The sequence below is a fragment of the Gobius niger genome (assembly GCF_951799975.1).
Source record: "Gobius niger genome assembly, chromosome: 21".
Lineage (NCBI taxonomy): Eukaryota > Metazoa > Chordata > Actinopteri > Gobiiformes > Gobiidae > Gobius > Gobius niger.
In genome coordinates, this window is record NC_136872.1 from 15208864 (window position 1) to 15224307 (window position 15444).

A 15444-nucleotide genomic window follows, 5' to 3' on the forward strand; every position below is an offset into this window, starting at 1 on the left:
TTCGAATTAGTCATGTCGAACTCTCAGCCAACAAAGTGCTAAAGTGTTTAATGCTGCACACAAGTCTGTGCAAGTCTGGATAACAAGCTCGGCAGGAAGCGCCCATAGTCTCGAGTGAATAAACCGTCGCTTCGCAGGAAAAAGGGCAGCCTCGAGATAAACTCGGCGAGAGGCGAGAGGAGGGCGTTTGTGTACACATGTTTATATGAATCTGATTGAGCGCATGTTACACAATGACAGGTTTCAAAGGCCAAAGCGGCAGCGGAGTGTTGTGCCGGAGCGGACGTCACAAATGCCAGTTTTAATGAGAAATGGCCATCTGTTGCGCCATCACAGATAAGGCTTTGAAATACTGACGCCCCAAATGGCAAATGGAGTGACATAAAAGCTATATAATTATGAGTCAGCGGGTTGAGGAATCCGCAATAAATGCCAATATAAAAAGTGAGAGTTCGTATCTTCGGGCATAACGACCACGCCTAGTAGTAAATGGAGTAAAGGTGTGCCATATAAAGCAGCCAGCGAGATGACGAAACCGTTCATTTGTTTTTGTTATAAATTCCCTTGCTGAGTTATGACTTCCTTCTTTGAGGACACAAGCAAATGCACAGATAAAGATACAGTGGGAGGAAAATGTATGTGAACGCTTTGGAATTTCTCACATTTCTGCCTAAATTGGTCATAAAATGTGGTCTGATCTTTATTAAAATCATAAGAAAGAATTTTTATTGGCCATAACATGTAAACATTCACAGGACAGTGAGGAATAAGTAAGTACACCACCTGAATCTCGCTAAACTGCAGCAGTTTTGTAAAGAGGAATGGTCTATGATTCATCCTGATCGTTGTGGACGTGAGAAAAACCATTCACATACATTTTCCTCCCACCGCATCATCTAGCATTGGGAACTCACCTGCTTTGTAACTGATAGAATTAGCTGAAGATACTGATTTCTTGTAACACAGGAACACATTGGATCCCCACTACAAAAAAAAACAAAAAAAAAAACTTAAAAACAAAGCTTTTCCCTCTTCATATTACATCGTCGCAATTTCACAGACCATGCCGCAGTTGAGGTTCTTGTCCACTTTGCAGAAGGTGTGGGGCGGCGTCTCTCCCTTGCTGGTGACAATGATGCAGATGTCGGTCACGGCGAGGGAGTTCTGCGGTTGGACGGGAGGCGCTCGCCGAAGCGTGATGAAGATCCGCTGCGACGTGGCCGAACTGTTGTTGACGTTAGCGCAGCGTCCGTACGGCGTGGCCTGGATCACCTCGCAGCCCTGGATGAGGCGCTCTTTGCCTTCGTAGAGGACGCTGAGAGAAAGAGAAAACATCGAGTCGTTTACCTTGAGTAGGGCATGAGGCCTTTAGGCTGACACTTCAACATGTTCCCACTGATATGTCAAAATCGATTAATGAAAGGACCGAGAGTTTGCATTACATTTGTGGCTTCTTGCAAAATGGACACAATGGATAAAAGATAAACCCACTTGCAAAACTACAGCGCTAATAAAAGGCAGATCTCAACGCAGACACCCTTTCTTCTTTTTTCCCTTTAGTTATACCAAATCGTCCGCCAGAAATGTGCATATTGATTTGGGAAACAATGAGACAATGGAGCTCAAACGCGAAATAATAATTAGGTATTGAGCACAGAAACTGATGGCATGTGCAGTGGAAAAACTCACTCGGTCCATGGAGGATACTTAAGCCGTCACTCATAGCTTTCATTCCTTTCTGCTGCCAAACTGCGATGATGCAACACTGACAAACTCATGCTGCAACACATACGTCGTAAATGTGGCAGTTCGATGCACATGATTAAAGGGGGAATAGAATAAGTATTTGCTGTTAGTAGCACACAACTGCAACCTCCAAAATATATTACAACTATTAACATTACTCCGACAAGTGGTCCCTGCTTCAATGAATGCGATCCACATTTACAAGCAAGAATGAAATCCAAGTGCTAAAAAAAAATCAGCAAAATAGAGACAAAAAATACATAAAAAACCCACAAAAGAATGACAAAATAGCAAAGAAAAAGAGGTGATGAAAACGCAATTAAAAAAGCCACACAAAAGCAAGAAAAGAGCAACAAAAAAGTGACAAAATGAGATGACAAAGAACTTGAAAAACGTGACGACACCGTGGAAACCACACAAGAAAAAAGATCCATATACAGTTTTGTAGGTGGTAGGAGGTCAAGTATTTGAGAGGAATGACTTCATTACTTTACATTTGGTTCAAAACAAAAGAGGAGAAAAATGCATTCAATAAACCCTAATGAGGTCGTGCAGAAAGAATGACATTCCTTGGACATGATAACATCAGGGCACCTTAGGATTTGGAAGGAAAGAAAATGAGCTAAATAATGCAGGAAGATCTGAACTGTAACAGCGTGAAGGGGAGCCATGTTTGTGTCTGCAACCCCACAGTGACAATCAGTGTGTGGCCGCTTTGTATAACCAACCATGGTCTCTATTCAGGGTCATATTCTACCGCTTACATAAACTCGTCTTAATGTGACACAGACTTTAGCTGAGTCACTGACAGCCCAGACAGTCCATGGAAAAAAAAAAAAAAATCACAAATGTGTTACATGTGTTTAAACTTGTGTAGACTTTATTGTAGAGGCTGCTGCTCTCTTCTCAGCGTGAAATATGGTTTAATTCAGGTGAGCAATCAGTGAAGCCGTTTTTCCCTTGGTGCGCTCAACAAGCTCTGATAGCTCTCCACAGGGGGGGCCCCAAGTTTTGATTACAACCCACTTAGAGTTATAAATACGTTTCGAAAGCAAATTAGAAAAGTTACAAACAATCGACTTCAAACTTGTCTAGCGCTTCTTTCCTCTGCAATGCCTTAAGTACGTGTTGTATTTAGCAAATAGTCCCCGAGGGCCTGCGCTTCTGGGAAACTTGTCGGGAGCAGCGGATCATTGCAATGCGCCGCCCGGGGACCTATCCTCAGATCTTTACCTGTGGGAGCAGGATTACCTAGATGGAGGCGTAGACAGGAAACCCACTCAGGCACGGGGAAATCATGAAAACTCCACACCCGGCGAAAGAAACACCCGGCTCAGAGGGCAGCCTCAGCTCTGAAATGTCACCTTTTTGCCACTGCAGCAGCACCGAAGAATAATTTACAGGGTCCAAGTTTAAAGTTAATTCACTCAAGGGGAACAGGATGGAGCAGGTGGGAAAGAGATTAGCTTAATGGAGAGGAAGGCTCTGCTGTTAAAAAAACATAACAATGACCTCAGTAAACAGGCAGGCCCATTATAAAAGCACTGCTGCATAAAATATCCCATCTACTTTGACATAAGCCGAGCCAGTGGAACCTTGTGTGTCTGATGTGTTGAATAAATAAAGTAAAGTATTAAAAGTAGTACAGAGCAGTGGTTCACAGGATCCCCTGCCAGTTTAGAGCTTCACTTAAAGAAGAACTAAGTAACTTGTTTCGCTTAATAAATCCTTTCTGTAAACCCTCTGGGGGTAATACAAGTGTTAATGGGATGATTGGGGGGGTCTTTCATCTCCCCCTGATGTCTCTGGCCAGAAAACCACAATAGCAACCTTTTCCTCCGGGTCAGAGGCACAATACACAATATCACAAAGAAGCTAACTGGCGCTTGTGGCCACGAGGGCTATTAATTGCACACAAGAAAACATCAATGTCCCTCTTATTCTTGAATAAGTTAATTTGAAATAACTCATTTAAGAAATCTGTCCATCTCAACTCACTCAAAATTAGACAAAAAAAAACCCAAATTCACTTCAAATCAAATCAAACTTTAGCTTTTCATACCAAAAGGTATAACAAAGTGCTTTACAGATTACAGCATTTAAAACAATACGCCTGGCACACCCTCCCATCCCCCTGAATATACTTTACGTGTATTTTTTTTTTTTTTTAAGTTAGTTATTTCAAGAAAGCTTCACTTTTCGCAAAGTGCCAAGCTTTTCAAAGGATGTCCTTGTGCTTTAATGGTTTTTAAACAGGCAAATGGCACTTTTAGGCTTGTGTTTGCATTTGCATTATTAAAAGAGATCATTTTTTCTTTTGTGTAGTGTTAAAATAACACCACGCTAACCTTCCAACATGCTTGACCAGTGATCAGCCATGAAAAAACCTCTTGAAGGAAACATGACTTGACATTTGATCTTCTGTTTATGCTCAGAGGAGCGGCAGAGAAGCGGCTAAGTCTATTCAATTCCATTTGGTTTCTCCCACTCACTAAATATCTGGCGGGATTAAAGCTATTGGTGTCAAGTGCAAGCATGAAGGAAATGGCCTGATGTGTTGCAATTGTAAACATATTAAAATAGTGGGTGGGATTGGAGTCAAAAAGAGGAGAGAGAGTGAGTCTATTGTTGAAACTGGAAACTGCAGTCAGTCACACATACACACAACAGGTTTGCAGAGGAAGAAAGCAACTGCTAGGATTAGTGGCTAGTCAACTATTAAAAAGATAACTAATTCATTGATCGTTCTCTGATCTATAGTAGACTCTAACACAGGCTTTATAACAAATACAATGTCATAAAGCAATTTTGTGAATCTTTAATTTATCACAATTTTTTGAATGAAGGTGTCAAAACTGGTGCCCTGATTGATGAGGAAATTTGCTGAAAAAAGCTCAAAGACGTAAAATAAGTACATTAACACAAATATCACCACAGGAAAAAAGTCTAGTCAAACAAATATTTGTTTGTTTTCTAGACTTGTTGTTTTCTAGCCTTCTGCAAAAATAAACAACCGTTAAAGCCCTATAGCAGAATACATAGCATTTGCCTAATGTATTGTATAGTAAACTGATGGAACATCTACATTTTTTATCAGAATAATCAGGAATTTTCAAGTCATTCTTGATGCATTATATCAAACCCTTACAGTTTGGAGGGTCACTTGTTACATGCTTTTAAAAAGACACTTGTAAGTAAACAGGCGACTACTGAACAAGTGAACCTTCATAAGGAGAAGGAGTGGCAGCCTTAGGCAAATACCCTGCTCTGCCTTGGTTTCCGATTCATTTGAAAGATAACAAGAGGAAGCAAAGTCATTTTGTCTGATTGGTCAAGAGCCAAATGGGGAGGGACAAGTCTATGATGTAAAACAATGAACGAATCCGTCAAAATCAACCAATCATTACCTATTGCTCCTCAAAAGACAAAAAATATGCAAACACAGTGAAGACAATCGCCACTCTATTTTGTTATAGCACCTGTACATTGTGCTGACAGACACGTGTGGTACAACATTCTTTTGACAATAGTGTGTCAACATGTTTGACATATCTTTCTCGTGTAGGAAATAACTCAAATGTTTGCATTGTGTTTGCACAAGAGCCAGATACAGTGAAAGGATTGCAATGTGTTTTGAAGAATTTATAGCTACAGCGTACAACAAATTTAACAGTAACTTTATGAATGTCTTGATGCGCAAAACCATCGATCAATGTAGAACCTTGGACTGAAAGTATAATTACACTTAGCTATATAAGGATAAAGCAAAATCCAATCTTTTTATAATCCAGGGATGCCATCTCCAATATTGTCTGAAATGTTTTCATTAGAACTACACTTTAGAAAAATACCTACATGCTATTTTTCTTTTTGATTAGATTATGTTTTAAATCAAAATTAAGTTCACAGTTGACATTTTCAACACATTACGTAGCACGAAGACAGAAATATCAACTGCTAATCTGATACAATGCATTTCAAAACAATGGTTTACACATGATCCACATTGATTATTTCATATGTATTTAGTATTTACACAAATAAACAGGGATTCATTCATCATGAAGACTCACCCGATGTCGATGAGAGGCGGTTTGCCTCGGCCCCTCCTGTAGCAGAGGAACAGCTCGGGGCTCTTGAGGCTGCCATGGTTCAGGTTGGCCGGCTGACCGCTGTACGTGGTGTCAATGCAGGTGAAACCCTCGGGAACCGTCTCACCTGGGGACAGAGCAGCCATATTTAGCGGATTCATATATTTGGTCATAGTCTTTGTCAGCCTAGTATTTTTGCAGAGAAAGAGGGAACACCAAGTAGTTACTGAAGTAGCTATATGGGCACTGACATTAACAAATAAACAAAAATGGACAGAGGGGACACGATCCAAGGTCCACATCATACCACATATACAATCATTGTACAAGGAGCAAATAGCCAAGCATGACATCAACTAAAATCACTTTACTAAATGCCAAAGTATATAACTATACTACACTACGACGAAAGCTAAACTACTTTACGTCTAGAGCAGCACATTCTTCAGGCCCCGTTACCTGCAGAGCGGTTGATCACAGCCAGGTCAGTGATGGGAGCTTTGGGCCCCGTGGACTTGGCCTCGGACAGGTCCTGCTCTAACGGAGTGGACTTGTCCGTGAGCCCGGCCACCACAAAGTAGTCGGTGACGCGGTGGCCTTTGTCCTCAATCATGGCTGGAAGTCCTGAGAAGAAAGAGTTGTGATTATAATTTAAAATAGGGAAATAAGATTGGAACATGGAAGTCGTTATATGTGGCGATCCTTCAGTTGGAGGAGTTAAAGATATTGAAGCTAATCAGGTTTAAATAGGTTGAATATGTCATAGGAAATCTAAACGACAAATTGCTGCAGTCATCAAATGTAAATTGAAACAAAGCATCTCAAACCTTTGTATTATAGATGTATTTACTTTTCTTCACAATGTTTTTTTAAAAAGAATTTGTTTGTGCTTTTCCCATTACATCTGATTTAGCTGCATGTCAAGAAGACCAAAGCCCCAGCATCCTCTCATGGATAGAGGGATGGACTGTGCACCCTGAATGCTAAATAATACTGAAGCCTAGCTGTTAAAAGAACCCTTTAATGCTCCACAAAGAGGGAAACCAAAAGGATGAACCTGACGTCTTGACATGAACAAACACACAGCGATTGTAGATCACTGCGCTGCTGAAAACATGTGGAGAGATGAAGCAGAATGAAAGGGCTCACAGGAATGTTCAGAAATGCCTCAGTGAGAATAAATCAAGTCAGGGCTGTCGATAGAGCATGAGAAGTATGGAGGCTAATCTCTGCCCAAATAAGCAAGTAAGCAATATGCAATAAGCAAATTATGGAACATGACAGAACTAGCTACTGAGCCGATTCATCATAAATGACATTAGTTCATCCAGTGTCTTTGTTGCATCAGTTAGAGAGAGTTGCACCCAATATAAACATAAATATGTGTGGAGAGAAACAATAAGGTCATCAAGTGTATTCTTAAAGAGACTATACGGAGTTTAAAAATGTTAAAACCAAGTATTTTCATCCCCCTACATGTTCTAGCCATGTCCTAATGTATAGAATGAGCTCAGACCTGTTCACCACAAGTGCCTCTAAAATCCTGCACTGTCACTCAAGAAGGTGTTAATTCGGGTCCGAAATCCGTCATGCACAAGCTTAATATAGAAGGTGCAGTTACACATATGACCTGAGGTGGCAGAAGTGAGTATAAAATGGCAAACTTGCATCTAGCCCCTTTAATCTAAAGAACGGAAGTGCAAAAAAAATGTTTTACGGAAACATTTACAAATATAGATGCTTCAAAAACAAAAACACTCAATGATAACTTTATCCAAGTGAAAAAAACACAATCTAGTGTTGAAATCTGTGTCCCTCGTATCAAGATGAGGAGAACAATGGCAGAATTGTTTTGGGTATTTTGGAAGACAAACAAAATATTGAAGTTCTTGCATCAATGTTACATCCTCTTCGCGAGCGGTTGGGACCTGCACGGGAAGTTCAGTTTTTCCAGTGGTGGATGACTCAGCTGTGGCAAAAGGGGAAACAAAAAGAGAGTCTTTGAACGCTGCACTCAGCAGCCTGCTCCGGGATGTATGACGCAGAGAAGTAACTGACCACTGGACATTTTACACAAGTTTTTTGTCCCTTTCCTTGTTCAATGTAATGGGAAAATAAGATTACTATAATCTATCCGAGTTTGAAAGCCAAGTTTCTTTCTCTTACAGTACTTCACTAGTCAGATTTGATTCATTTAAAGAGTACATTTACGAAATTATAATCAGATTTTGACTCAATCTTGTCATTTGACACAGGGGAAACTACTTTAAAAAATGTACAGTAATTTCTTTCATTTCTAACTTTTCATTAGTAACGCCTTTGGTATTGACAATATTTGGTATTGACAATATTTTAAGTATATAAACAGTATATAAACAGGTGGTTAGATCTGACAAGGGCTGAAACTAAAGATTATTTTGGTGATGAAAAGAAAAAAAAATTAACAACATTTTTTCCACATGAAGCTAAAGCGATGAAGATAATGAGCCTACTTTAAAGGTGCATTATGCAACTTTTTTGCAAAAAAATTTGAGTTGATATTTGTGCATATTTGACCTTGTAGTGGCCCAGTGGCTGTACGAGTGGTTAACATGGCGCCTTTACTTTCCATCACGGTGGTCTCTACAACGCTCCAGGATCAATTGTTTTGTAGGTTTTCTGGTGAGCAGTGAAAACCTTCCAAACAATTGATCCTGGAGCATCCTAGAAACCACTGTGATGGAAAGTAAAGGCGCCATGTTAACCACTCGTACTGCCATTGGGTCACTACAAGGTCAAATACACACAAATATCAACTTTTTTTCCTGCATAAAAAGTTGCATAATGCACCTTTAAAGTAACGTTTGTAGGATGCATTTGATTGGGGACAGGTGCTGGGATGGTCCACATATTGGGAAGAGTCCATATATTATTTCCCGACCTGGTTTTATTTATAGCCTTTTGAAACAATAATCTCATTGTTTCAATGAGATTATTGTTTAATAATTAATTATTAAACTTGATGTCAAGTTTAATAATTAATCAGTTGTTGATTTAATCAATTAGTTGTTTCAGCAGTGCCTATCCCTGTAGGAGAGTATTCAGCCTTGTCTACAGTATCTGATCTTATGATGGTAAAGATTCATTGTCCACACCTGCTCTCCAACCATGGATTTACTGGCTCAAAGGTAAATTGTCTATCCATTCATTGACCCTAAAAACCAATGCATCTTAGGCATGTTATTTCACCAAACTGCAATCAAAAAGGACACATTTCTTCTCTTTACATAACATACAAATCAACAAACAGAATAGTCAGCCCCACAGTCCATAGTTTTGAGAATACATTGCCTTTTTGTGCAGCATAATTTCGATCCGATATTTGTTTGTCAGTGCGCGTTTAGATAATTGGTCCAAAATGTTTCCAGATGATGTTTTGTCTCCACACAATGAAAAGCCGCTGCGCCACTCCAATAACACTGTGCGAGCTCTGACAAACTCCAGCTCTTTATTTTATGATGATTTGAAGCGGCAAAGAAATACAGACGCTGTGTTAAAAGAGGTTTACTCTGGTGTATCCATGGCTACGTCCTCCCTGGTCAGAAACACCATTGAAGTGCAAAACGCTGCTTTCCGAACACTTCTGCCTTAGAAAAACCCTGTGCTGTTAAAATATGTTCCCATGCACCAAAGAGAGAGGAAGATTCCAGGGCTGTAAATAGAGGCAGCATTATGCAAGCGGTTCTCAGTGATGGTTTACAAGTTTCGCCTGGTGGAATCCCGACCATTAGGAAATGTACTGGTGAGCCTGGAGGGAGGGGATTTGGATTTGAGCAGTCCCAATTACCAAAACCCAAAGACTGCTATTATTTACAACAACATATCCAGACTCCATGGGATCTATATTCTGAATTATCGTATTTTCTGAACTGTAACTTGCTCCGGAGTATAAGTCGCACCAGCCTTGGCAACTACCTGGGCATGGAGGCGCAACTGCACCGTTGACAAGCCTCTCCCGGCAGCACGTTGTTCAAGCTCTCATTTGTGAACTCGTCCCTCTATCTGTGGCCATCGAGCTTATAGCGCGCGATTAGCTTTTTTTTGTTTCTTCATTGCAGTAAGAGTAACCTCATAAGAGTTTCTCACTCACTCCACACTTTTTTTCTGCTGCTCGATTACCATTTTTCTTTTTTTCTTTTTTAATCTTCAGTGGTACTGGAGTAGCAGACACTGGTACACAAGCCTAGAGCGCCCTCTAGCGGCTGTCAGTATGAAAATAACAAACATGTGAAATTATATATTTGGACATATAAGTCGCACCTGAGTATAAGTCGCACCCCACCCAATTGCGACTTATCGTCCAGAAAACACAGTACTATGATTGTTGTTTAGCACCATCTTCTTCTTTTAAACATAGTCAACTTTTTCATAAATAAGAGACACAAGATTCTGGTGTAAACACAATATGATGTGCCAGATTCTTCTTATTTTAGTCCTGCAAAAGTTTCATTTCACAAGCTTAATATTTTCTTAAGTAGTAAGTCGCTCCTTGCATTATACTGTCCTAGGAGGGTTTAGAGCGTAAAACTATTTGACGTTTATCCATGATGTGTCAGAATTACTGCAGTCTGCGTAGCAGCTGCACCTGACATATTCTCTCCACGTAATTCAAGTTGCTTGTAAGAGGAAATGTGCAGTTCTGCTCTTCGAGACAAAAACATGAAACAAATACAGCTTTCACGTGACGCACATCTTCCTCACTTTTAACAGAGAATAAAACCAAACAGAGAGAACGTTTATTATCTTGCACATCATAAATGAATCATTACTCAAACGCTGGTGGATCGACTCCTCACTCTGCACTGGAGTGGAAAGTAGGCTATACCTGCATTAACTTTAAGGTCACACATATCTGTTATCTGTGAAGCATAAACACAACAGCAGAGCACACACCACCTGCCAGTGCAACCACAGACCAAAACAGGTGCCTTCACTCACTACAGAGCTTTTTTAAATACATTAGGTGTAAAAAACGCTTGCTTTCCAGGAAACATTGGGGCTTAAAGAAAACTAACCCCTGTACCACAAGCTAAACATTTAATCGCTTAATCTTTAAAATTTACAGGATACTTTGCAGTTTTGATGCCACAATCCTAAGCTCTCTTCAAACAAAACCCCGTATCTACCATAGTCCCTCAAAAATGTAAAGGTTTTGACAACGGGCAAACCATGGTCTGTGGGTGATGCCAGAGCCTCTTTAAAAAAACAAAAACAGCCAATTAAAATTGAGCTTCTTTTTAAAGCAGCAATAAAGAGCAATAAAGAGTAAAGTAACATAGGCAGCAGATTATCAAATGTTATTGCCGACATCCAAATAGACTTTGAAGAAACTGATCAAAACCAGCCATCATAATCTATTTACAGTACAATATCGAGCGCATCCGATGACGAAACTGACGGGAATCACTGAACTAGCATTGGACAAGTTACAAACAGTGTGTACTTTGATGATGCAACGATATTTTCACCCAAGGCCAAACACGTATTGGCACCAGCCGAGAGCCTATAGTCCGTCCTGACGCTGAAAACCTTTTGTATCCTGCTCTTTTTGCCTCCACACAAATCTATCTTTTTGTGACAGAAACACTTGCGCCGCTATGGCAACGGCGCCCCAACAATGTCATGTGCTGAGCTGGAAGTGAGTAGTGTGCTGTTACTCTAGCCGTGGAAAACTGATCCGGACCTTTTAAGTTTAGCGACGCTAGCATGCGCTGCGTGACAAAACAAACTTCCCCCTTTGGTCATGCCTTAGAGGGATAGTAAAGAATGGTTTATTGGCCATTTTATGTCGGCTAAGGAGGTAAAGTATTACAGCTGAAGCACTCAGAGGAGGCCGACTCCCTGTAGAGATCAGAGTTATGTTGATAGATTGCATCAAATTACCACAACAAACAGGATACATTTTGGCCAGCACTCAATTATTTTATTTTAATGAATAGTTTACTGTCCTATATTGTTGAATCTGGCCTTTCAAGCTCCATTTAAAGTGATAGTCTGTAAGTTTGCAAAGTGAGGAGAGATAGAGTGAAATTCAAGTTCCTCCCCTGTATAACCAGCAAAATGAGGAGAGCAGGAACAGAATTATCAAAAGTAAAGGATCAAGCTCCTCCCCCTCCCTTCAGATTGGACCTGACAGGCTGGTTCACAGGAAAAGCTCGTCTTATTGGTCAAAGTTGGGAGGATACAAGGCTCCGAAGACCAGGTGGTCGATTTTGCACATTTTATAAAATTTGTAAAACATTTAGACTTCCAGACTATCACTTTAAGTAGATCTTTTCACATATTGTTACAAACTGCATGGGAACAATATTTTACCTCTACCTTCCCTTAAGTAACCTCCATGTGAATGCAGGCTTGTCTTTCGTCTTTATGGAGGAGTGAATCATCCAAAAATGTCTGGGTCAAGATAACTAATCAATACTTTATGCAAGAGCCTATGATGCAAACAGACCACGCAACATTCATATGGCCTGCTGAGCAAGTAAAGCACAGCCGCTGTAAATGGTGCTGGTGTTGACAGTGCACGGGGCTAAAAGCGTGTCGAGAGAAGTGAGGAATAACTCGCGCATGTTTCTGCATGAACGCGAAGTAACCGCGACCTCATGGGGTCAAACTGTAACCCAACAGACAAAGTGTCCCATTAAATTCCCACTGTATAAAAGCCTGGCGTTGTAACTCGAGTCGGGTCGCCTCTGAAGGTTGCGCTTTGCCCCTCCCTGTCCATGTGAAAACCTGTTCTACTCCTAAGGGATGACAATAGAGTGTCACTTGTATACTTTTGTCAGAGTCCCAGGACGGAGGATACAGTATTACTAAATAACAGGCCTGTGTGTGAAGTTATAAGGATGCTTGATCATGACGCAGGTGTACGAAAACAGAGCTTGGAAAGACTTGGAAGGTGCATCTTGGAATCAAAAGCACAATGCCCTTTTGTTTTGCCAACACAATTAAAAAAGGAATACATTAACCTTTTCGGGACTTGACCTGGAAAGCTACACGGGCTAAACGACAGGTGTTTGGAGAAAGATAACACACTTGAAACTTGATCAGCGGTATCGTACTATACTGAAATCTGGACACTGCAATTCCCTGGTGGCCAAGTTTCTCGAAAGTCCAGTCGAGCGTGTGTTGAATGCTGGCCTTAAGAGCAGAGCAGAGGAGGAGGCTATAGCCACAAATGCAAGAGGGGAGGTTTTACTGGTTCACTTGTGCCAAACAGATTGCTTGAACACCCACTTGGTTGGTAATGCCTTTGAAAATGCCTTCCCTTTCTGCCAAATTTAATTTCAACCAAGCAAAGGTGGTTAAGAGGGATGACGTGAGGAGGAGATTTATCTATTTAAGTAGTTCAATCCCTGTTCTCCATCCCCCATGGCCTACACACTAAAGTGATCTCATCGCTCTCACACAAAGGGCCTGGAGGCTGGTTCCCCCACGTCTGAAAGAGCTCCACTATGTGTGTAATAGTGGACCGGACAGGGGTATGCTTGTGTATCGAGCCTCAACTAGACAGATGTACTGGCTTGGTCATCTTGGTCATCAAAAGGCATTGAGTGGTACAGTAAAGATGTCACTGCAACATTCGAGATGACTTCATTGTTTCTTCAGGAGGGAAATAAAGATAGTTCTTGGATAAGCAGCTACGGCTAAGGTCGTACTCTGGACAATAAAGTTTTCCTATTTGTATAATTTGACCTCTGTGAGTCGACTTTTACGGCCAAATTCCTGTAATGGAATTTTCCAATTTAACTTTTTAAGCAGCATGGGAACTGACATTCTCTCTGTTTATCCTACCCTTGTTGTGTAAACAGGAGCCAATACCACACCCATAGTCTTCTTATATTCTTATATCTTCAAATATACAAGTAAAGCTGCCGAAATGCAAGGTTTTCAAAATGTTTTCTCCCGAGATGATGAAACGCCTGAGAAGAGGCCAAGCAGCTAGAACAGTACATGAGGTAAACAAAAAACAATGATGGATTTTAAGTGCCAGAAGATGGCTCATATTTGTGCAGTGTTGGGCAAATGTATTATATTTGCATTATATATTACTGTTTCAAAATTGTAGCTGAGTTACACTACTTTGAGTTACTTTTCACTAAATATAAACTGAAAATAGTAAGTAATGCCAAGTCATTTCCTTTTCCTTCACTTTCCCCTATTCTACTGGCAACTACAGATCTTATTCACCAGCGTCCAACTTGATTTGGTGCTGCATTTTATTTGGGGGAAGTTTGGTATTTTTTCAGTCATACATTAAACGCCCCCACTAACTCAAGGTACAAGAGCGTTTGTAACTCGAGTTAGTAATTAGTCCGTCATCCCTCTTAACCACCTTTGAATTGTAATTAGTCATTACAATTCGAGTTACTTGAATTGTAATGACTAATATATTCCCGTATTTTGCGTAATATGTTATATTCCTTAGTTACTGGGAAAAAAAGTTTGATATTTTTGGAACTGGTTACAGGTTTCCCCCATACTGCATTTGTGCCGTGGAGACTCACTCAAGGTGATCCTCTGCCTCCTCATCACCCATGTGGGATTTGTTGTAGGTGGGATACACAGTAGGTAGTAGGCAATGCATTTTTTTTTTATAAACGTGGTTATGTTTCAAGCAAGAAAAAAAAGATCAATTATACTGCATGTATCAGTCATAATGTTGAGCCTGGTACAGACTGCTTCCTTATACAGGTTCACACTATAGACCCGGCCATGTCAGCTTGAGCAGAAACACAGCTTCCTCAAGTGCCACTTAGTCTCTTGGGCATTCTGTGGCTCTGCAAAGCAAAGCGGCTCTTGCTGCCACCTGTCAGCACACCGAGCTGTCACACAAAAAGGCCAGTCCCAAAGCGAGGTGTCAATGAGCTGACAAAACCTCACTTTCTTATGAGACAACCGCAGCTTTGGGTAATGCGGCAAAAACACAAATGGGATTCAGAACAAACACAAGACATACCATGATTAAATATAGGACACTTTACAATCGAATAAAGCTCATCATGTCTCGTGATTGGGCCGCACAGAACTTAATGCGTTTGCATACAACCTGTATTTTTCCACACTGCGTTTCTTTGCTCCATTAAAATCTTCATGCACATGGATTGTGTTTAACAGTTTATACTGTACATTTGCAGCGGCTGCATCTACCCCTTGGCTCCAGATAGATGTTGATAGCTCCACGATCATATCCATATGCACACAATGTTTCTGTCCAACTGCACGATTCAAACAAAGAAGGAATCAACATTGAACTCTGCCCCTTTGCCATGTTTGTTTAAACCTGGCAGCTGCTTTGATACGAGCTACACAAAATCTAATTTCATTCAAAAGCTGTAATACAAAGCCACAATTTCAACAGACAGCTTGAGGGGATATTGGCATTCTGAAAACAGAAGGACTGTTTGGGAGAATACACCATTAATGGCTTGGCATTTTTGAAACCATTTGTTTCCAACTATCACATGGCGCTCGTATGTCAAACTCGACTGTTTTCTATTATCCTGACAGGCTTGACAGCATTAAGAACAACCCTGAAAATCTGTCAAATTTACTTTGTCACGATGTA

The 15444-nt window shown here is 40.6% G+C and overlaps 1 protein-coding gene and 1 long non-coding RNA gene across 4 annotated transcripts in view; one reads left to right on the forward strand and one right to left on the reverse strand.

The window, feature by feature from the left end:
* Positions 1-15444, forward strand: part of LOC306980883 — a 469430-nt gene that overhangs the window by 345570 nt on the left and 108416 nt on the right. The window lies entirely within an intron of this gene.
* The window catches only part of dennd4c (DENN/MADD domain containing 4C), a 41163-nt gene that overhangs the window by 13742 nt on the left and 11977 nt on the right, over positions 1-15444 (reverse strand). For 2 of the 3 annotated variants that reach the window (XM_079580313.1, XM_079580311.1), the window contains exons 2-5: positions 6297-6461; positions 5820-5964; positions 1063-1315; positions 915-984 (exon numbers count right to left, since the gene is read on the reverse strand). In XM_079580313.1, coding sequence (XP_079436439.1) covers positions 915-984; positions 1063-1315; positions 5820-5964; positions 6297-6450 — 622 coding nt within the window. In that variant the 5' untranslated portion in view covers positions 6451-6461. The remainder of the gene's footprint in view (positions 1-914; positions 985-1062; positions 1316-5819; positions 5965-6296; positions 6462-15444) is intronic. The other variant, XM_079580312.1, reaches the window with a different exon arrangement.